This window comes from Dasypus novemcinctus, chromosome 4 (assembly GCF_030445035.2).
Source record: "Dasypus novemcinctus isolate mDasNov1 chromosome 4, mDasNov1.1.hap2, whole genome shotgun sequence".
NCBI classification, from domain to species: domain Eukaryota; kingdom Metazoa; phylum Chordata; class Mammalia; order Cingulata; family Dasypodidae; genus Dasypus; species Dasypus novemcinctus.
In genome coordinates this window covers 152857900-152881066 of record NC_080676.1, presented here as the reverse complement: position 1 = coordinate 152881066, position 23167 = coordinate 152857900, and the positions used below count along the sequence as shown (strand labels likewise).

Genomic DNA, 23167 nt, shown 5'->3' with positions numbered 1-23167 from the left:
TTTCAAGGCTGTCAGCTTCAGCTACTCCTGGAGTTGAGCAAAATCCCAATTGCTGCCGACATATGAAGAAATATCTCCACCTCTCCCAGGCTGGAGGAATTTGTGGCCATATTCTGCAAACTGTCCTATTATCCGTTTCCCATTGATTTTCAGTGCTACCTTTATCACATATTAAGTTCCTATATATGCACGGGTCTTCTGTTTTAAATAAACTTTTTATTTTGGAATAATTTTAATTTACAGAGAAGTTGTAAAGGGAGTATAAATGATCCTATATACCTCTCACCCAGTTTTACCCAATGTTACATTGGTTATACAGTTGTGGTTTGGAAGTATGTATCCCAGAAAAACATGTTCTTAAACTCATCATTCCTATGGGTGTGAACTCACTGTAAGTAGGACCTTTTTTAAATCCTATTACTGGAGTCCTTTATAAGCAGAATGAAATTCAGACATAGAAATACAGAGAGAACAGCCAAAAGCTGGAAGTCAGTGGGTCCTGGAAGGGAAGGGAGAGGCCAAGAGGAGCTGCTATGTGCGTTGTCATGTGACAGAGGACCAAGCAGTAAGGATCACCAGCAGCCAGCCCCAGAGTGCCAGTCTTCAGGAAGATAGCATCTCTTTGATGATGCCTTCATTTGGACTTCTCCTACCCTCAAAACCATGAGCCAACAAATTCCCCTTGTTTGGCCTGTCCATTGTCTATTTGCTTTAGCAACAAGGAAACTAAAACAAGCATACATTTGTGAAAACTAAGGAACCAACACTGACATATTACTACTACCTAAACTCCATTCACGGTTCACCAGTTTTTCCATTAAAGTCCTCTCTCTGTTTTAGGATTCAGTCCTGGGTACCACATTGCGTTTAGTTGGATTGGCACCCCAATCTCCTCTGCTCTATGACAATTTTGTAGTCTTCACTATCATTTTGACATTTGGCCGTCAGCAGTACAGGTCAGGATTTCTTTAGAATGTCCATCATTTGGATTTGGGACTGGGGTTTGGGGGAAGAACTATGGAGGTGAAATGCCTTTCTCATCACGCCTTAGCAAGGGTAGATGATAGATGCATGACTTACCACTGGCGATATTAACCTTGATCACCCGATGAAGGTAGTGTTTGCCAAGTTTCTTCACTATAAAAGTTACTCTCTGTTCTTCCTCACAATGTAATCTTTGGAAGAAGATAGCTAAGTCCAGCCCATCCCTTGGAACAAGGAGTATATACATAAGTATTATTTGGAATATTTTCATGAGGAAGATTTGTCTCTTCTCCCCCATTTATTTATGCAATCATCTTAAGTATCAGTATGGATTTCTATACATTTATTTTATGCTTTAGGTTATAATCCAATAGTTGGTGGTTTATTTTGGTACTAAAATTGTTCCATTTGCGAGTTCTTTCTCGTTGGTTACTGTGTCACTTTTCATACTCCATTCTTTTGTTTTTGAAGCAACTCTTACCTTCTGGCACAAGATGCTCCATGCTCATCTTATGTGTGCCCTGCCCTAGCCCTAGAATCAACCATTTCTCCAAGGATTACTGGTTTCTTTTATTTGAGATCTGGGCATTGGATGAGCTACTGGGGTGTCAGTGCTTCTGGGCCCTCTTGGTAGAGAGAGTTAGAAAATATATGCATGTATATAAACACGTGTATAATACACATCTATGTATCTATTTCCATACCTAGCCATCTCTGTCTATATTAAACTAAACATGAGTTCATGCTGATGTCTCCAACTCAAGTTCATTACCACATGGATCATTCTAAGCTTACTACCTTACCTCTCTGTAAATTCCGATTCCAACAGTGAAAACTAGATCCCCCCATCCTTATATTTATTTGTTCCATCCCAGGATACAGCAAAGCAGTTTCAGAATTGCTAACATTCCATGATATAGGTTTGGTTTTGAATCTGATTTCTGTTCCTTTGGTCTATTTGACTATTCTTTTCCCAGTACCATTCTAATTTTATTATTTTAACTTTGAGATATATCTTCGTGTATGTTAGGGCAAGACCCCCTATTATTCTTTTTAAATTGACTTAGCAGTACACAGAACTTTATTTTTCCATATGAATTTACAGTTTTTTTTGAGTTTCTTAATTTTAATTGTAACAATAATGGTTTTATAGCTTAATTTAGGAATAATTAATATATTCACAATGTGAAGACACTCTTCCATGAACATTGTATCTCTTTATTTAGTCAGATCTTCATTCAAAAATCTCTCCTTAAAGGTGTTGTGCAGTCTTTGTTTTTGTTTTGTTTTGTTTAATTCTGAGTTAATTTACAGGGGTGTTTTTTTTTTCCTTTGTGAATGGTATTTTATTTTCTATTTTTATATAATTATAGCTAGTGTAGCATTAATTCTACTGATTTGGGTAACTTGATCTTATTTCTGACATCCTGATTAAACTCTTCTTTAGTTTGTGTTTATGTTGAGTTTTCTAAATAGGTGACTGTTTTACCTCCTTTAATTCTTTCATTTCTTTTTTCTTTGTCTTGCCTTATCTTATTAGCCAGGACCTGCAGTAATGGAGAGTAGCATAGATAGTAGGCAACCCTGTCTTTCCTATTGTTTCTAGTCATAATTCAAGGGCAACTAAAGTATTTCCATTATGCATAATGATTGTTAAAGGTTTTTGGTATATATATTTTTTATCAAGGTAAGGAAGTTCCTTCTATATCCAGTTTTCTGTGATTTTTTGGAAAAATATCCTAAATAGGTGTTTTTCAAATGTCTTTCTCCATCTATTGAGATAATAATTGACTTCTCTCCTTTAATCCACTAATGTGGTGAATTAAATATTCATGATGTTAAACCATCCTTGTATTTCCTGTCTTCTTTTTTTAAAATACTGCATTGGATTTGGTTACCTAATATTTTATTTACATACATTTCTGTTCATAAGTGAAATGCAGTCATCATTTTCTTTCTTTGTATTTTCTACCACTGGTTTTGTATTAAATGTTATACTTGCTTTATGAAAGCTCTTGAGATGCATTCCTTCTTTTCCATTTTGTGGGACAAACTGAATAAAGGAGGGGCTATCTGTTTTTTATGTGTTTTTTTTTTTGCCCAAAGGTTGTTAGAACTTAGCCGCAAAATCCTCTGTACCTTGGGAAAGGTTTGGTTATCATATTATTTTTGTTAGTGATTGTTGGTCTATTCAAATTTTCAATTGCTTTTCATGCCAATATCGGGATTGTTACCCTTTTCCAGAAATTTTTTCATTTCTTTTAGTTTCCAAAGTTATGGGTAAAGAGCCATTTATAATAGCCTTTTATTATTTTAAAATCTCTATTCCTTGTGTACTAATTCCCCCCACCCCTGTACTTCTGGATTTTATTTGCCTTTTTTCCTTTTCTCTCCTCAATCTTGTTAGAAGTTTGCCTAATGAATTAGTAATGTATTTTGGTGTTAGCTCTCCAGATGACCTTCTTAAAAGTGTTCATGGGTAGGCTGCAAATTCTTATTCTTCAAAACCTTATTATGAATTTATCAAATTTCTTTATTTTCTGATAGCAGAAAACACTTTTGTAAGGGGAGAGTGTATGTAGGAAGGGTGAGGAAGGAGGGAGACCTAGCTTAGTGAGGGAGGCAGAAAAAAGAAAGAATTCTGGGGGAGGCATTTTCCAGGGAGATTAGGAAAGTTCCAGAAGTTGGGACTGGGGTAGATGTGGGAAACAAGGTGTTATATATGCATGTATGGGGAGGTGGGTGGGCTGAAAGGTAATGTCGAGAGATTTAAGAAGACAGACTTCATCCGTGCCATGATTTTTATCAAGACTGGCTTTATACTAAAGGATATTTTCTTCTATATTATATATTTTCTTCTATATTAGTAAGAGAGGAACATTTTCTATTCTTCCTCAGTTTTGCTTCAGAGAAGAGAAAATAAAACTTGGTGCTCCTAGTTTTTCTCTTCTTTACTATCATTGTAGTAAAAAGTCCATACAAATCTAACCTGGAATATACTAACTTTATATGTCTATTGCTCACATAATTCATTTGGCAATTGTCGTGTAGTCTTGTGACATCTCATAGCATCTTGGACTCTTGATTAAATTATTTAACTTATAAACACTGAACTTATACGGTGTGTCATGTTTTCAACGATATTCTAAGCCCCTTGGGGATAGGCAGAGTGTGTTATACTTTTTAAAATCTTTTTATGACTAGTCACTCAATACTCTGCACATAGGAAGTAGTCAACTGATAATGATGTTTTGTTGAAGTGAGGAGAAGCCATTGGTTTATTTCTCCATTTTAGCCTCTAGCTACTGTGTCCCTCACAGGAGTTCATAGTGACTGTCTTTGAAATAAAGCTTCATTCGGGAAACGGACTTTGGCCCAGTGGTTAGGGCGTCCGTCTACCATATGGGAGGTCCGCGGTTCAAACCCCGGGCCTCCTTGACCCGTGTGGAGCTGGCCATGCGCAGTGCTGATGCGCGCAAGGAGTGCCGTGCCACGCAAGGGTGTCCCCCGCGTGCGGGAGCCCCACGCGCAAGGAGTGCGCCCGTGAGGAAAGCCGCCCAGCGTGAAAAGAAAGAGCAGCCTGCCCAGGAATGGCGCCGCCCACACTTCCCATGCCGCTGAGGACAACAGAAGCGGACAAAGAAACAAGACGCAGCAAATAGACACCGAGAACAGACAACCAGGGGAGGGGGGGGAAATTAAATAAATAAATAAATCTTTAAAAAAAAAAAAAAAAAGCTTCATTCTTCTGATTGCTGAAAAAAACAGGTAATTGAACAGTTTTGATCTTCACAAATGCTAAAAAAAAATTCATTACTAAAGAGATTAAAATGTGTATCAGAATAGAGAAAAGAATGCCATAGGTCTCTTCTCTATAATGTTATTGCATTAATGAGCTCTTTATCTGGATGAGAATATGCAGAGAAACCATTAAGGTAACTTCATCTTGTGTGTACTAATGTATAATTCCTGCACCCTTAGAGCCCTTGATGAGCATGCTTTTAATGTGAACTTTATACATATGACCTCTGGTTGAGCTTCTACTTTTTCCTTTTCTGGAACTTGAATTTAACTTTCTAAGATTGAAATAAAGAATAAATAAACACCCATCCTTAACAGGTGTGAATGGTAAGTCTGGCCACTAGAGATGAAATGGTTGGCTTAGAGGTGGGACATTTCCTTTGGCTAGTTCCCCACAGTTCAGAGTACTCTTCAGAACTTTGTAGATTCAACAACCTGCATTCTGAAGCTTTCTGACAGCATTCTAAGAGTCATCCTCCCTTTTAGAATAGACTGACATTAATGACGCTCAACACTTAGGTACATGCACACATTCATATATAAATAAACATTTATTTACTCCATACTTTGTGATCCCTACCATGTGCCAAATTCTGTTCTGGGTAGTGGGAATGGAACATTGAACTTTGTTTTGCTATATTTATACACGCACGTTTTAGTTAAGGAGCAAAACTAAAAGGTATCTAATTTCAGTAGGTGATAAGAGTGATAAAAGCAAATACAAGAGGGTAAGTAAGGAAACAGGGAGTAAGGGTAAAGGGAAGAGCCCACAGGAGTGAGAGTCTGAGTCATGTAAGACCTGGGGAAAGAATTTTACAGGAAGCAAACAGCAAATACCAGCTTAGAATGTCCCCTGAACAGTGCACAATCTTCATATCAGAATGTTCTTGGGGACAATTAAAGAGCTTTCCCTTCACAGAGTCTTTTTTCAGGAAGAGCTGAGTTGCTATTGTGAGGGTGGTGGGTGAGCCTGGTATCAGAACAAGGAGTATTAGAGACTTGGCTCTAAAGTTTCATGGCATCAAGTGGAGTTAGTCTGAAGCATCCACTTGTACGGCAGAATTCTAACTGCCGTCAAGACCAGGAACCTTTGTTTCTGGCCAGGACTGGCATGGGTACTAGTCACTTTGGTTTCATTGTCTTTTATTTTTTTAGGTACCTGGGGGCCATGGATTGAACCTGGGACCTCCTATGTGGGAAGCTGGTGTTCAACCACTGAGGCTCATTGGCTTCCCTAGTTGGTTTTTTCATGTTTTGCCTGTTTTTGTTTTTTTCAGGAGGCACCGGGAACTGAACCTGGGACTTCCCATGTGGGAGGGGAAAGATCAAAGGCTTGAGCCACATCCTTCCCCATTGTCTTGTATGTAAAAAAAAATTTTTTTCCCTTCTTTCTCATTGTCTTTAAATTGGGGTAGGAACACACTGGATGAGTCCTAACAGCCATCATTTGTAAGTTGGGTAATTCTAGCAAGTTCTTTACCCTCTCTGAGTCTTCATAAAGGGAACCAATCCAGAGATAGGGCAATTTGCCCAAGGTCACACAAGCAGAAATTGAACTCAGGACTTTTGACTATTTCTCACCTCTCGCTGCCTCTTGCTTAGGTCCACCTTGGCAGAAAACAAAGAGGACCAGTGCGGACAATTAGTCCAAAGAGGTAAGGCTTTGTATTACTAATAAGAGTCCTGACCTTTACAAGCAGAATTTGGAACATATCCCTGTCTCCTGCTGCTGCACCAGCTCAAGTCTGCCAGGCAGCTTACTTTGTCTGATGGGCACCAAACATGGGCATCTCCCCAAGCAAAAGAGTTCTGCTAGGCCAGAGGCTCAGGGTCCACATTACAGTATTTTTCTACTAGATTTTTTGGCCCCGAAGGGCCAAATCCTCAGGTGTTCAGTACACATCTGCTTAAAGAACACAAGACAGTATTTTCTCAGACTAGAGGACAACCTGACAGAGAAGTCCAGGAAATTACCAAATTACTCATCTAATGAGCTGGTTCATAATTTATTTGAGCACATAACCAAGTATTGATAAAGAAATATAAAAAATGCACAGCCTGTTTTTACTCATTCATTTATAACACCATTTCACAGAGCATTTAATGCCACTCACAAGTCAATTAATAACATCTTACAAAAACCACACTGGCTTTTTTTTCCTCATCAAAGCCGTTTTTCATACATTGCATCATTTGCTTCTCACAACGGTCCCAAGGATTGGATAGGGCTGGCTTTGCTGTCTCCATTCTAATGACAAGAACCTAGATGTGGAGGCCGCGGCGCCGTTCCCAAAAGGATTGCACAGACGTTACTTCATTTGATCCTTTCCTCCCGCCCTGCACTGACGAGAGGCCAAATCCCCCCAACAAAGCGGGAAGCCGAGGGTGGAGGTCTGGAGCGCCATCCCATCAGACAAGACCGTCTGTTCCGGGTGGTGAGAGAGCGAGAAGTCAGCGTGGGGGGCCCCCGCACAGCCCTGGGGCCAGGTGCCCGGCGACGACCTCCCTACTTGGAAGCACGATGGCACACAGCCTGCGAGAATCCGCCCTCACAGCCAACCCGCAGGGCCTCCAAATGGCAAAGTATCGAATCCCGTTGTAAGTGAAGCGGAGGTCAATTCCTCAGGCGCCACCCTTAGAGGACCCTTAGGTCAGAAACTGAACTCTACGCTCCTCTGGTGCTCGGGGCGCGTGCCCTAGGGTCCCGCGGGGGCACGTGTGGGAGATCTGAGAGTTCTTCCTGCCAAACACTCCCGAGAGTGCCGCCGGCCTGACGGCACCGGGCATAGTGGGTGCGCCCCGGAGGGCCCCCCGCGCCACTGCCGGGAGGCGTCCTCGGGGATCCGGTGGCCCTGGGCCACGAGCGCAACAGGTTCACGCATGAACCCGGGAACGCGCGCGGACACCACCAACCCGACCCCCCGCCCGCTTCCGGCGGCCCCTTCCAGAGGCCCCGCCCCTTCCGCCGGCCTCTCCGAGGTCCCGCCTCTTCCGGCAGCCCCCGCCCCTTCCTGCCCACGTGTGGGCCGGAGACTCCTGTCTGTTCCGGGTAAGGGTCTTCTTGTCAGATCCCCGCGGGTGTGCGGTTCCCTTCGCGCTCCTGTCACACGACCCCGTAGGCCATGGGGGTCCCTAAGAGGAAGGCCCCGGGCAGCACGGACAGCGCGACTTCCTCCGCGGGCACAGCCAAGCGGGCCCGCGCGGACGAGCTCACCGGCGTGCGGTTCAAGGCTCTGCTGAAGGATGCGCAGGGTGCTGCGCCGGGTGAGTGCGGGGAAGCGGGCCTGGGGCGGGGAGCCTGTGCTTCCGAGGAGCCTCTAGGTCTGGGTCCAGGTAGGGCCTCTGGGCGCTAGACACAAACCCTTTTTTCTGCACTCTTTGGGCCACCGAGGGTCAAATCCACGCCTCCGTTTTTGCAAGCGGAAAACTGAGCTTCTGGGTGATTAGGTATGCCGGCAGCTGCAAGGCTACCCACTGCCCTTCTTTTTCCTGGGCTGCCAGCGGCAGCAAGAAAGACCCGACTTGCGTGGTTGTGACAGTTTTCATGCGATTTCACCTTTCTCTTGCCTAGGTCCCTTCCCCGAGCAGGCTCTACTCTTTATTGCAGTTGTCAGGAAAGCAAATCAAGTACCTCATTCACCCGGAGTCCCTACTGTCAGTCATCTTGGGCTGTTCACTTTGGTGGTTTGTCACTACTTGGGCTGTCACAATATTCTCAGTAGCTTAGATCCTCTGACACCACTCACACTATCTTGATGACATGTGACAAGCAACCAGAGGCCACTGTGATGAATTTTTAGTTGACCAAGATTGGACTGCTATGGAGTGGATTCTGTAATTTAATCTTTCTTTTTGAGAAGTGGGAAGACTCTTTGAAAAGTATACAGGTTTTGAGGGAAAAAACAGTTGAACGTGCTGGCATGTGGAAACGTTGGTGCTGTGCCAAGTGTTTCTCTAGGTTAAAGAAGTTATCAAATTAATGGCCAGAATCTCCTCAATTTCAAATTTTTCTCCCACAAACTTTGTTTTTTTAAGCATTAAAAAAAATAGCTTTATAGAAGGTATAATTCACACTATATAATTCACCCATCTAAAGTGTACACTTCTTGCTTTTTACTATATTCGCAGATATGTGCAACTATCATCATGGTCAATTTTTGAACGTTTTATATAACCTCGAGAAGCAACCTACACCCTTTATCTATTCCCCTGTCTCCCCATTCCACCTCCCCCCACCCCCACTTCCCAGTCCTAAGCAGCCACTAATCCACTTTCAACTCTAGAGTTCCTGATCTGGGGATCAAGGAAGGCTGCCATGGGGAAGTGGCATTTCAGCAGGTTTGTAGGGTGGGGGAGAAACAGGAACAAGAGCCTTTCTGGCAGAAGAAAGAATGTGTTTAATATTTTGAACCCGTGTTTCGTGATTTTGCACAGAGCACCATAACATCCAGGTGCTGCCCCATTTGAACAGGTTTTGGAAGGAAACCTGTGTTGACACGTGATGGATATAGGTGAAGTAGTTGCAAAACATGGCAAAGTTGAAGTCAGTGTGTGAAAATGTGTATCTCTTGTGGGAGGCTGTGCTGGATTTGTGTTGACTCTGGTCTCTGTCTTGGATTCTCTCTATTCCCTCTTGATAATGCTCTGATAACTTCTTGTGATAGGCCCACCTCACTGGGAGATCAGGGAAGTGGAGGTGATGGATGTTAGTGGGTTTTGTTTTCACCCACTAAGACATAAGGCAGAGTTTCTAGATTATATTCACCCCTGGAAGCCCTGGGGAAAGAGAGCTGCAGGGTTAAATTGGTAAAGACCCAGGGGGTGCTCAGGAGTTAGTGATGTTAGCTTGAGGTCATGGAGGCCCTCTGGATCCAGAAGATTCTTCTCCAAGTTGGTTTCTTTGAAAGCTTTTGCCCATGACTTCACTGGCCGTAGAGAAAAAGTAATTTCATTACCATGTCATAAGTCATTATTTTTCTTGTTCGCCCTATTTTATTCATGAGGGACCTGGAGCAAAGAGGCGCCCAGGAGGATAATTGCTGGAGCCCAAGTTCCCACCACATGCACCTAACAAGGTATCCCTGGGTGCCTTCGTCATTTCCAAGTGTGTTCACCATATCCCCAGCAGCACCTTGGCTGTGTGGGTGAGCTGGGACATGCAGGCAGCTTGCAGTCATGGCGCCTGTGGCTGTTTCTGAGGAATCTCTTGTGGATTGGAGACCATCCTTACTAACACCTGAATCTAACTTTACTTTCAGCCTTGGAAGCATTTGTCTCTGCTGCCAAGAAGCTGCCACAAGAAGGTGTGTATGATGTTGTGGAAGGATATATAAAGATTTCTGTGGAGTGTGCAGAAATTTTCCAGTTCCTGAGTGCAGAGAAGCGACCAGAAAGTGAGGTATGTTGTTTCTCACCTGGCATAGAGAGAAGAAAAAGTCAATACCTCTACTGTATTAGTGTGGTGTAAATTTCCAAGACATTGCCAGCTTTCTATGGGGAATGATGCTTTGGCCCTGTACTGTAGGAATATGTTCATTATTATATTCATGACCTTTGAAATCATTGTAGTGGAAACCAATAACTTCTTATTAACATTTGGTAAATAAGAGAAGGACAGAGTGTAGTTTTTTGTTTTTTTTTTAAGGAGGTACCGGGAATTGAACCTGGGACCTTATACATGGGAAGCAGACATGCAACCACAGTGTTATCATCTGCTCCCCAATGAGAGTTGGATTTTTCATGTTTATTTTTAGGAGGTGCTGGGCATTGACCCATGACCTCATATGTGGCAAGCAGGCACTCAACCACTTGAGCTACTTCCACGCCCCAAGTATAGATTCTTTTTCTTTTTTTTTTTTAAAGATTATTTATTTCTCTCCCTTCCCCGCCCCACTTGTCTGTTCTCTGTGTCCATTTGCTGTGTGTTCTTCTTTGTCTGCTTCTGTTGTTGTCAGTGGCACAGGAAGCTGTGTTTCTTTTTGTTGCATCATGTTGTGTCAGCTCTCTGTGTGCGCGGTGCCATTCCTGGGCAGGCCGCACTTTCTTTCGCGCTGGGCGGCACTCCTTATGGGGCGCGCTCCTTGTGCGTGGGGCTCCCCTACATGGGGGACACCCCTGCGTGGCATGGCACTCCTTGCACGCATCAGCACTGCGCATGGGCCAATTTCACACAGGTCAAGGAGGCCCGGGGTTTGAACCACGGACCTCCCATATGGTAGACAGACGCTCTATACCACTGGGCCACGTCTGTTTCCCTATAGATTCTTAATCTACAGGTGCCTGGTGTATGTAACAGGTAACCTGGTCTGTTTTAACAAGATGAAAATAAGTAAAAGCTTTGTGTCACAGACTCAGAAACTGAGTTGACTGTTGACTTCTGGTTCCAGAGAGGTTCAAAATTTGGGATGTTTGTGAACTTAATAAAATTTCAGCATTATTGCTATAGGCTCTAGACAATATCCCCAAAGGAATGAGAATCATCAGTAATGGAATTTATTTTTCCATTTCATTTTGTGTAATTGTAAGCAACCTGTTCTCTGTTTACCTAGATGATTATGTCTAATATGAGAGGAAAAGGACTGAGGTAAGGGTTGACTCTGTCTTCACAGATGCTGTCAACATTTCAAGCATTGGAGGCCATCTTATTGCGAACAGCTAGTGACCTGTCACATTTTCACATTGTGGGAACCAACATCGTGAAGAAGCTCATGAATAACCACATGAAGCTCATCAGCGAGGCCCTGTATGCCTCCGGCTACAGGTAAGTCGCCCCCCTTTGTGCAGCAGGACCAGTGTTTGGGTTTGGTCTCTCTGCTCCTCCCTGGGAGTGCACCCGACCTTTACCATCTCGTAAAAGAGACTTGAGCCCTTTGAGGTGACCTTCGTGACCATGTCTCTGAAGATTTATTTATTTATTTCTCTCCCTTCCCCCCGCCACCCCAGTTGTCTGTTCTCTGTGTCTATTTGCTGCGTCTTCTTTGTCTGCTTCTGTTGTTGTCAGCGGCACGGGAATCTGTGTCTCTTTGTTGTTGCATCATCTTGTTGTGTTAGCTCTCCGTGTGTGCGGCACCATTCCTGGGCAGGGTGCACTTTCTTTTGCACTGGGCGGCTCTCCTTACAGGGCACACTCCTTGCGCATGGGGCTCCTCTACGTGGGGGACACCCCTGCGTGGCATCACTGCGCATGGGCCAGCTCCACACGGGTCAGGGAGGCCCGTGGACCTCCCATGTGGTAAGCAGACGCCCCAACCACTGGGCCAAGTCCGCCGCCAATGTTTTCTATTTTTTGACAGTGTGTCTCCCTCCCTTAGGAGGGGAGGAGCAGGAGGGCTGGGCCTTGATGTCTTATAAATTGTCACCTTCTCCGTGCCTAGTGTGTACTAGGCACTCAATAAACCAGACTCTTGCAACTGCAGAAAGGAAGGGCAGTCATGGGCTCGCTTTTGGCCACGTCCCCTATGGAGGCATCTTCCTTGGTGTCTCTGAAAGGCAGGAATTGAGAGAAAGAGTCCCACCGTCTTCTTTCCTGGCATGTCATATTCTTGATCTTCTTCGATGTCTATATTTTAGCTTTGGTTCAGAAGTTTTTGTCATGCTCTTTTTTGAAAAGCATGTCTCCGTGCTTCCTCCCTTCCAGTGCTGGTTTGGGGTTGGTAGACCCTCCAGGCAGGTGTGCAGCTGGCCCTGTGGTGGGTGAGGTGGCTTCGTGCTCGGTCTCTGACATGACTGATGTCCTTGTTGTCCCTGTACAGGACAGCTCGAGCCTGCCTGAACCTGATGTCCGCCCTGGTGGCCCAGGGTCCCGAAGCGGCCAGGGACGTCTGCAGTCATTTTGATTTGAATACAAAACCCTTGTATGCCCTGGTGACCAAGAGAGACTCAAAGGTAGGAGCCCGAACTAGTGTCTCTTGTCTCCGTGTGCTTTCCTTTCCCTGGCAGGACCGTGGGGCTGTTTGTTCCCCTCCCTCCGGCTGTGGTCGCCACATCGAAGTGCAGGGAGTGGGTGGCGTCTTTACAGAGAAGGATGTGCCGTGGCAGCCACTGGGCATCTCTGTGGGGTCCCAGCCATGGCAGAACCTAAACCACGGCCACAACTCCTGACTGCTGCTCCGGGGCTGAGCTTGCTGCCTTTCCAGTCCATGAGGGCAGCTTAGCTCTCATGTGCCCTTCTCTACTGAGTAAACCTCATGGTGATGAACTTTATAGAGTGTCCTGGCCCTCCTGTTCCTTAGTATTCTCTTCACTTTGGGGAAAGTGGTTGGAAGCCAAGCCAGTGACATTAGCAAAGATGGCATCTGCGACTTTCAGCATGGCACCCCTGCCTCCCTTTCATAGCGCTGGCAGTGGGTAGGGCTGGATTGTACCAAAGAAGGATGGACGTGTGAATGTGAATGATTGGTTTCCAAGAAATCTGTTTTTTTAAAAAATCCACAGTAGCTCTAGAAATTTCATTTGGGTTTGGAAAGGTTCCCGAGGAGAAAGCACATTTTGAGGGCTCATAAGCTTGAGAGGGGGTGTCCTCCCAATGTATGTCGAAGCATCTCTTTCCTTTTTCCAGGGCAGCTCTCCCTGCCCTCTCTGGCGCTGTAAACAACGTGGCTTGGAGCTCTCCATACCCCCTTTCTAGAGCATAAAGAACAGGTATCAACCCCTACCTGCAGAGGCGGAAAACCACATAAGAATAATTTACTTCTCTAACCCTACGTTATCCTGTTCTCTGAATATTCTCGGGAATTACCAGTCTCTCAGCATTGCCAAGTCATAGACTGAAGTGTCAGTAATAACAACACCAGGCACCTTTTATTGCTGAGGTTGGCTCTGTGCTGACTGTTTTACTGCAGTCACGATTAAGATGTTCTCTGAGGAAAAAAAAATCCCAGGTCTTAGTGTCTCACAGAAACTATGTATTATTAGCATGTCAACAAATTCCATTTGATGAGTAATGGCTCCTGACATTTAAATGCATTTCTAATAAAAAGAACTTGTGCTCTGTTTGCTCACTAGAGCAAACATCCTGGTTCTCTGGTCTTCCCATAAGCTGGCGGCACTTATCCATCAGCTTCCCTCTCCCTGCCAACCCCTGTCTCTTGACCTCAACCCTCCTGGCCATTGAAGCAAAATATACTTAAGGACCCAGACCACCCACCAGGAGCAGACAGTGGGGAAGCCTGGTAGGGTTTCCCTTCCTGAACCCCGCTGCCAGGCTGCGTGAAGAGCTGCACGGCCTCAGGCAAGTTATTTCCCCTCTCTGGGATCTGTGAAATGGGAGTTACTGTCAAGACAGAAGTGGGTTTTTTTCTTTTGTATAATCACCTATATTAGGCATCCAAAGTGTTGTAGGAACTGGTTTTTAGACATGAAAAAAAATTTTTTTTTAATATAGAAAATGTCAGGGATTCAAAAATAATAGATTAGCCCAGTGAGTCCCCCAAGTCCTTACCTTCCCGCTCCAGGCCCCCGCCCCCTCCTACCTCTCAGTTTGTTCTTGCGGTCATCTATTGTAGCAGATCCCAGACATGAATCAGATTTTGCCATAAATATTTCAGTGTGTATCTCTAACAGAAAAGGACATTTTAAGAAACAGACCTGCGGCACTGTTTTTGAACCTAACACCATTAGTAATATCTCGGTGTCATCGAAGACCCAGCCTATTCTTGGCTTTTCCTGACTCCCTCAAAAATGCCTTTACCCTTGGGTGGTTCAAGTCAGGATCCAAACAGGGTCCTCACATTGCGTCTGGTTTATATGTGTCTTAAATCTCTTAGAATCTTCTTGTTTTCTGCCGGTTTCCCTCCCTGTCCTATTTTTTTCTTTTTCCTTTTTTTAATGCCATTTAGTTGTTGAAGATACTGGTAGATTTTTTTCTTTTTTTAAATGAAGGCATTAAAATATGTTGGAGAGAATTACTACAGCCTAATGTAGATAGAGGATATCAGCACATTCATCCAGCCAAACAAAGCATTGTTAAAATCCTGTGCCAAAGAGCTGTTTTACCAAATATGTTTTGGTCTATTTTAGGCATTTTGTTGCAGACAAGCCTTAAAAGAGCTCGGGACGTTTTCTTCCTGGGATAGTAACCTGTGAGGTTACAGCGTAGGAATGCGGAACTGGCGTGGGGAGAGCCGCTTTTAGCCTGGCTCTCGGGGCCTCTTTTGGTGGGATGGAGTGTGCTGGGGACGAGGGCGGAGGCCCTGGTGGCAGTGGGTTACCTGGTCACATGGGTGAGCAGGAGGCCTGGTGTTGGCCTGACTGTAGTGGGAATCACATCTAGTCATTCCGGTGTCTGAGATCTAGAAATCTGGAGTTGCCTGAGAAATACAGAGTGGGTACCAGGAAGTGATAACGAAATTCCTTTCTGTTTTTAACTCCACTACTAGAGGGACCCTAGATGGAGCATGTCCCGCTCTGCTGTGTACAGTGGGGACAGGGATCTAGAATATCGATGGGGACAGAGATCTAGAATGTCGATAACTGGGGCCAGCTTTGCAGGGTGCTGACACCAGCTCCTCCTACTTCAGTGGACTAAAAAGAAAATCCCTTGTGGATTTTCCTGCTCATGGAAAGGATAAGACCTAATTTAATTTTGCCAGGCAAATTTTTACACTTTACCAGCATTATTTTGAAATAGAAGATAAATGTAGACCAGGATAAGAACTGTCTGTGCTTCAGCTACTTGGTGATGGGTTGATTTGAACAACAAGGCGTCTGGGTAGCTGGCAGGCTGTGGTTCCTTTAGGCTTCCTGAGGACAGGGAACAGTGCCAAAGTCGTCTCTAGGTCCTCTCTCACCTGAGATCATGGCATTTCAGATGCAACTCAAGTTTTGTAAACATTGGGTTGGTGAGCACTGCTGCAGTGTTGCTGGCACTAAGCAAATGCAGCTCTTCCTTAGGATTCAGTTATCACTGTACCAAAACCTCCATCCATGCTGCCCACAGCTGGCTCCCAAGAACAGGGAGGCTAGTGTGACGCTCACAGGGTGCTTGTCAGCAACCAGCACCGGTCTAAAACAGGTTGCTGAAATGCTTTGTGGTCAGGACTGAGGTTGACACACGACAGACGACAGCCACGCAAGGCCGCGAACCAGATGTTAGAGAGCCCAGGTCAGACGACCTCACTTCTCCAGGGGAAATGCAAACCCAGCAAAACGGGCAGAGTTGATGAAATATGCGCATAGAGACCTAAACGGTGCCGCACGTGGGCCTTGCACCTTGGGGAATAGTGAAATGAAAATGCCATGGGGAGCCCTGAGGAGGGAAGAATGTACAGTTGGACACGCCCCCGCATTTCGAGTTTGCAAAACGATTTCTTTTCCCAACACTAGTACTTAGTTATGGGCTGTGTGACCTTGAGCGAGTTATTTAAGCCTTAGTTTCCCTATCTGTAAAGTTTGTGCATCTTGGGCCATTAGGAGGTTACAGATGTGAAGCACTTGGCATTGGGTCTGGCACACAGTAGGTGCTCAATAAATGTAACCGTATCCTCTTCATCCTCATCATTACTACCGCCACCTCTGCTCCTACAGCAGGTGTGGTGGAGCTCTCCAAGCAGACTCTCCCTCACCCCCAGGCACAGGACAGGTTCTCAGCAGTCGTACCATAATCCTTGGCAATGACCAAGGGCCTCGGAGTAACAGGTAGGGGAAGTTTGGTGAAGCATTTGGGGGGGTGGCTAAGCACGTGTGCTCACTCTGGTACTGCCCACGTGCTATCTGACGACCAACCTGCCCAGGTTCCTTAGATGTCAGGGAAGGGCAGCTGATCAGATGGTCCTTCTGGATGGCCCCAGAAGCGCCAGCTGCTTGTTGTGGCCCCTGGGCCCTCCCTGAGGTTGCCCGCTGCCCTGGGTCATGGCCGGTGCCCAGGGGGCAGGGCGGGTGCCGTCCTGTGATGGCCAAAGGCTGGGTTTGTCAGAGAACAGTATCTGTGCTGGGTTTCTGTTATGATTGGTAACTTATTGACAATATCCAATAAAAAGCAGACATCATCCTTCGGCATCTCATCAAAAGTAGCACCAGTCCTTCCATTTTCTCTGTATAAAAAAAAAGATAACTATTTTTATCAACAGGTGAGAATAAACAGAAAATCAAGGAAGACCAAGAATCTTCTGCTCTGTACCAAAGTGGCCCATGAAGTTAAAAATATTTCTGTGCTACAGTTGGGGTTGGAGGGGCTTAACTACTTTTACCCATACTCCTGTATTTAGAATAGGACTTGAAAGAGAAGAAAAGTAGGGGGAAAGATTGGGGTGGGAGTGGGGGAAGAGAGAAGACAGAGGCCTTGTCTTCCATGAGGAGATAACCCTGGGTTTCATATTACATCCCCCAGGTCCAGCCCGGGGGTGGGGGGAAGGCCTTGGGGGCACTGGGCTCCTGTTTTCCAGGGGGGCTTGAATGTGCACCTGTCTCCTTTTCCTCCAGGGGGCGCCCGACGTCAGGCTGGCCTACATCCAGTTCGCCATTTCCTTTTTAATCGCAGGTGACGACAGCACCATCGTGCAAGTGCTGGAGTTGAAAGGTAGGGGTCCCCTTTGTCCCTTAGGCAAGCCTATCGATTGTTTAGGAAAACCTCCCATAAACAGTTCCTCTCAGCTGAAAAGCAGTTTGCAGCCTGTGCAGCTGCCCGGTGCATTGCCTCAAAGAGCTAGGTGTGGCAAAGCTTCAGCCAGCGCGGTTTTCCCGTCCCTGAGCGGAGTGAATGGAGGATCCCCTGTGGAGCCACCTGGAAGGCTGAGCGATGCCCTGACAAAGGAGAAATGCCAGCTGGAGCACAGGCGGCACTGTGGCCCCGGATGCGCCTGCACCCTTAGCCTTGCCCCACCAGCTCTCCGCTGTCATCCTGTTTTAAAAGAGCAGGTTGAATTCCCTTGGCAGCTCAGTGTTACCAGCATTTAGTCCCAGGGCGTCACGGAGTCCCAGCTTGGCCCCCTTCTGGTGGCTGCCTCTAGAGCGAGGCTTGGCAGAGTTTAACCTCTTAGGGCCATTGGCATTTTGTCCGGAGACTCCGTGATTCGTCCTTGGCCCAGTGTCCAAAACGAGCTTAGTGCTTGGTGGTTGTCTGGGAAGAGAGGCACCGGAGTCATGCCCTGGCAGGAGGTGAGCGGTGCCACGTCCTGGCAGACCTCTTGGAGGTGGGGCGGTGAGCACCGTAGGCGTCACCGTTGGTGGTCAGCCCTGCTTTGTGCGGTGACCCCACAGCTTGGTGCCAGGTCCTGGGCGTGGTTTCCTGCTGCTGCCTGGAAGAGGCAGGGGTTTCTGGCCGTGTATGGAAGGACCATGATGTGGGAGTAAGAGTGGGCTTCAGTAGTGTGTTTCTAGAGGGCAGTTTGGCTGACTGCAGCAAAATTTCCCAGGTGTGGGACCCATCAGTGCCCGGTCCAGTCACTTATCCCAAGGAAACACCTAAGGATGTGAATAGAGATTAGGTTAGAGGATATTTTTTCATATTAACCGAAAATTGAGCATTTCCTAATGCACCAGCAAGGGATTGGTTGAGCAAATTGAGAGCTAGTCGTAAGAGGGAATGCAGCTCTTAGAAATAAAGTAGAAATACATTTATTGCCATCAGAGTTTTTAATGATATATGACTGGGGAACAACTCAGTTATGAAACTGTACACTATCCCATTTGACTAAAAATTGATTATCACAGAGTTTGGATACACCAGAAGGTTAACAGTTCATTATTAACCCACATGCTAATAGTGTTAACTTCTGAGTAGTGGGATTATGGTTGATTTTAAATTTTATTTTTTTGTTTTGTGTGGTATATCCTGCTGCTAAAAGTAATGCATGCCCAGTTAGCCTATGTGGATAAAGTAAAATTATTATGCCAGCACATTAGTAATAAAGCAGCAAGCGGATGGTTACTTACTTGGGGACAGAAAAGTACAAAGAAAATGCAAAAAACAAATAAGCACCCCAACTTCTACCACCAGTCAATACTTGATGAACATTATTTTAAACATATTTCTGGGCTAATATATATATAGAGAGGAGTTTTAGAAAAACTGAATCATACTACACATTCTCTTTCAAACATTCAATATATAATTAATTTTCCTTAATGTAAGGAAAGTAAAGTCAAATGGAACTAAAAGAATGACTGAGCGTTTTAAAAAATTCTGTCATTGTTTCTACTTTATGTACTGTTAACTCCCTGTTAAGTGAGAAGCCTTTTTTAATATAGCGGACTTTGTAAAGCAAAAAAACTTGAGGAAAAAAAGTAAATGCCATTGTTGGTTTGCTGTACCATTTAAGTAATAAAGTTCTTTAAACTGTTCTTTCAACTTTTGAGTTTAATACTTTGAAACTTTTCCTTTCAGAATTTATTCCTTGCATTTTTAGCTCAGGCATAAAGGAAGATAGGATTTCTACCGTCAATCTTTTGTTATCTACACTGAAAACAAAGGTAAGGGTCTGTTAACTAGCGTTTTCTGTCATTCGTTTTCTCCTTGCAGATGAAGAAATATTCTCCAGTGTTTCCCAGGACTCTTAGAGCTATAATAGCTTACATTATATATTCTATCCCATTCAGTTGTATTGGTCTGCAGGATCTTTGATTGAATGGAAAACTTTCTTGAGCAGAAACTTACCTGTGAACTAGAAAGTTAAAGAAGAGCTAAAGCAGTCACTTAAGTTCAGGCCAAGCTGCCAGCCTGTCATCACAGGAGAAAAGCTGGTCAACAGTAAGCTTATGTAACAGTTGTGAGCTCTGAATTACAACTATCTCGTTTGTCATCTAGTAAAATGTTATTTTGTGTCCAAGCATCTTAGAGAAACCGCAAAGCTTGCTGAAAGGGGAATCCCACCTTTAATACAGAAGCACCTTAAACAGGTCACCGAAAGGTGTCGAAGACCATATTCTGGTGGTGCACATGACAGTGGCAAATAAACGTGATCATGTTTCCCCTGCCTACTGCTTAAAACAGTGGTTCTCCCCCAGAGGCGATTTTGCCCCCTCCTCCCAAGTGGGACATTGGCCATGTGTGGAGACTTTTTGATTGTCACACTGGGAGGGGCAACTGGCATCTCAGAGGTGGAGGCCTGGGGTGCTTCTCAGTTCCCTACAGAGCTGCAGTCCACGGCAGTCAGTGGTGCCCGGTCGAGAATCCCTGATTCAAAGTCAGACAGACGGGATTCAGATGATTTCACCTACCAAATTAGCACTGCCTTTTTCAAAACAGTGCCTCGAGATGCTTTGAGCCAGGTGCTTTGCTGGAGGAAGTGTTACACAGACCCCGGCTTACAGTTGTTCCTCGTTGTGGGGAGAGGGGAGGGATTATAGACTCCTGGGCCACCTCCCCAGAGGTTTGGGGTAGGGTAGGTTTGGGTGGAGCTGAGCACTTGTGCCACATTCTGGTTCCAAGAATCTGTGCCAAGTCCATGGCAGACACGCATTGAAGACTGGAGTATACGAGTGCTCTTCAGAGCTGTGGGGGGAATGGCCGGAATTTGGAGCAACCTGTTAACAACCGGGAATGGTTAAATCAATTATGGTTCACTTGTAGGAGAGAACGATATACAGCCCTTTACAATGATGTCGTTAAGACATTTTTAGCAATGTGGAATACGTAAGTAAAAATAGGCCCCAAACCATATATCAATATAATTTCAGTGGTGTAAAAACAAAACAAAACAGTGCATACACTTTACACATATTATGCGAGAGAGACTGAAAGGAAATTACATAAATGGTAACCATGATCATCCCAGGATGGTGGGAATATTGGTGAGTTTTGTTTTTCTCTTTATGTCTTCTTCTCTTTCCGCCCCCCAAACTTTCTGCCCTAACTTGGCATTACATTTATAATGAGGAAAAATAATAACCAGTTAAAAGAGAACTGAAATCCTTGGACTTCACTTGTTTTATTGTTTAGGTAGTTCACAATAAAAATATCACGAAAACCCAGAAGGTGCGTTTCTTTACCGGGCAGTTACTGAACCACATAGCATCACTCTACTGCTGGAATGGCATCACGGATGTGAGCACGGAAGATGTCAAGGTCAGTGGCTTCGGGGTTTCAGATGACCTCAGTGTTGGTGTGGGCCTCGCATTTGGAGACTGAAGGATCTGCCTTAAAAATTACCCATTTGATCTGTTTCTTTTGGCTTGTAGTTTTTTAAATTCTCCAATTGATGAGATTTTTCCAACAAGATTCCTCATCTTTACTCTGAGTCTCATGATTTTGCACTTTATTTTATGCAAAAGAGTATTATTCCCTTTGACTAAGTGACATCTTGATTTTTCCTGCAATGCTTGCCCGATGGATTTATAGGACTGCTCAGTGTTCTCTCTGCCCTCTCTTTGTGCAACTTCTTTTCCTTCTTTCCTTTCTTGCATATTCAGCTTTTGGAGTTTCAAGGCTTGTTTCTTTTGCTTGTTTCTTAAGAATGCAGGGAACCCCAAACATCCTTATCTAGTGACATGTCTAAGTTATTTTGTAACAGTTTCTCAAGTGCTAAATTCAAACATTTGTTCTTCCATTGACCCAAGGCCAGTGTACATTTTAATTTTCGACTTGGCCAGAGTAGTGAAGTCTCAGAATTCCTGTTAACTTTATGATAATTTACCTAATTTACCACTCAAGAGCCTGTTATTTTACTTGCTTTCATCTTTGTGACGTGCTGATGTCCTCTTGTTTTGAACATGTTTTTGTATGCCCCATTAGAGCTGCAGGGGCTTAATAAAAACCCTCCCAAATGTGGAATTTTATTCACAAGAGCACAGGAAATTAAGTCATCTTAAGCTTTTAAAAAATACACGTTAAAACTTGCCCTCTTAAGAATAGTCTTTTAAGCAGTATTTTGGGGTTTTTTGTTTGGCTGGTTTTTGGAATGATATCAAATGTTAATTTAAAATGTTTTCTAAGTTGCCATTAGGCACGTGAAATTATATTGTCCAGTTTTTGCCTTTTAGCTATTGCTGAGGCTTGCATTTAGGGTTTCGTTTAACTTTTGAAACCTCCTAGGCTTCTGCAGAAGATGCAGGGAAAACCGTGGTGAGAGAACTTGTCCATAAGTTCCTGCTGGACCTTTGCTGTTCCCTCAAGCATGGGATTAATTTTTATGACGCATCTTTGGGTACCTTCGGCAGGTAAAGTATAATACTTGTGAACCCAGGCTGTGTGTTCCCCAGAAGTCTGTACAGGCATGACTGTCACCTGGAAATTCTGTTAAAGGTTGGAATTCTAGTAGGTTAGAGCTACAACATTAGGCATTATCTAACTCACGTTAAGGGTCAGATATTTGGCAGGCAGAGAGCTTCTGTCCGTTGCGTGTCCTCAGGAACAAGGGTCTCAGAGTTGCAGTTGATTGAGACACATAGATGATGAGATGTGTCACCCAGAGGCACTTGAGTGCACATTCAAAGACATTGTCACCTGGATCTGAGAATAAGGGTCACATCGTCTTCCCAGGGAAAGGTAGGCCCTGAGGAACGCCTCAACCATCGGGGTGGGGACCGTGTTAACCCAGTTTTGCAGATGAAGAAAAAGGGCACAAGCAAGGTCAAGTGACATACTGTGATAAAAGGCAGAGCTTGGATTCGAACCCAGGGCATCTGGTTCCAAAGCCATAGTTATAAGAACCAAACGGACCTCCTGGCTTCAAAGATAAGCTACCAATGAGTGAGGATTTCAAAGTTTAGCTTTAATATTTATTTCATAGTTTGCAGTCATGATAACATAAAGAAACATATTAAGAACAAAGTTAACAGGATTATATTCTTTTACACTTTTCATTTGTAGTCCTATAATACATATCTATGTTGTTTATTTAATAATGAAAACGGACTAACACTAGATGTGTTGTTCATTAATCTGCTTTTTTCCCACTTGACAATAAAAATAATAGATGTATTTTCTGGTCATTGTGAAAGCCTCTTTTTTACCCCCTTGGCTACACAGCATTACATTATAAGGATGGATAATTTGATTTTTTAAAATAAATGTTATTGAGACATATTCATAAACCATAACAATCCATCTAAAGTGTACAGTTAATGGCATTTGGTATAATCACAGAGTTGTGCTTTTATTCTTCAGTCAATAGTAGAGCATTTTTATTATTCCACAAAAAAAAAGAGAAAGAAGGAAGGAAAAAAAAACAGAAACTAATAAGCAAATAGGAAAAATAAAATCCAAAAAACTAGTCAACCAGGAAATGACCTATCTTTTCTAAGTGGGATAACATGATAGAATTTTGCTTCCTGTTGTGACTTTAGACTTGTTTTGATTCTCATTCTCAGATTGTTGTTATTATTTAATCTCTTGTGTCATTTGTTTATTTAACCTTGTTCTGGTGATGGTGTGTTTTTTTTCTTTCATCAGTAAGAATGAGCTCATTTTCTTGGTAAAATGTAGCAGGAGACTTTTATAGTCTAATAT

At 44.1% G+C, this 23167-nt stretch overlaps 1 protein-coding gene across 3 annotated transcripts in view; it reads left to right on the top strand.

The window, feature by feature from the left end:
- The first annotated feature begins 7769 nt into the window (after positions 1–7769).
- Positions 7770–23167, top strand: part of URB1 (URB1 ribosome biogenesis homolog) — an 84444-nt gene continuing 69046 nt past the window's right edge. For all 3 annotated transcript variants that reach the window (XR_011648697.1, XM_071214919.1, XM_058296158.2), the window contains exons 1-8: positions 7770–8049; positions 10044–10183; positions 11394–11545; positions 12537–12669; positions 17203–17299; positions 19106–19191; positions 20660–20785; positions 21752–21876. Coding sequence is in view for 2 of the 3 variants with exons in the window: in XM_071214919.1 (XP_071071020.1) it covers positions 7908–8049; positions 10044–10183; positions 11394–11545; positions 12537–12669; positions 17203–17299; positions 19106–19191; positions 20660–20785; positions 21752–21876 (1001 nt within the window). In the remaining variant the exon portion in view is untranslated. The remainder of the gene's footprint in view (positions 8050–10043; positions 10184–11393; positions 11546–12536; positions 12670–17202; positions 17300–19105; positions 19192–20659; positions 20786–21751; positions 21877–23167) is intronic.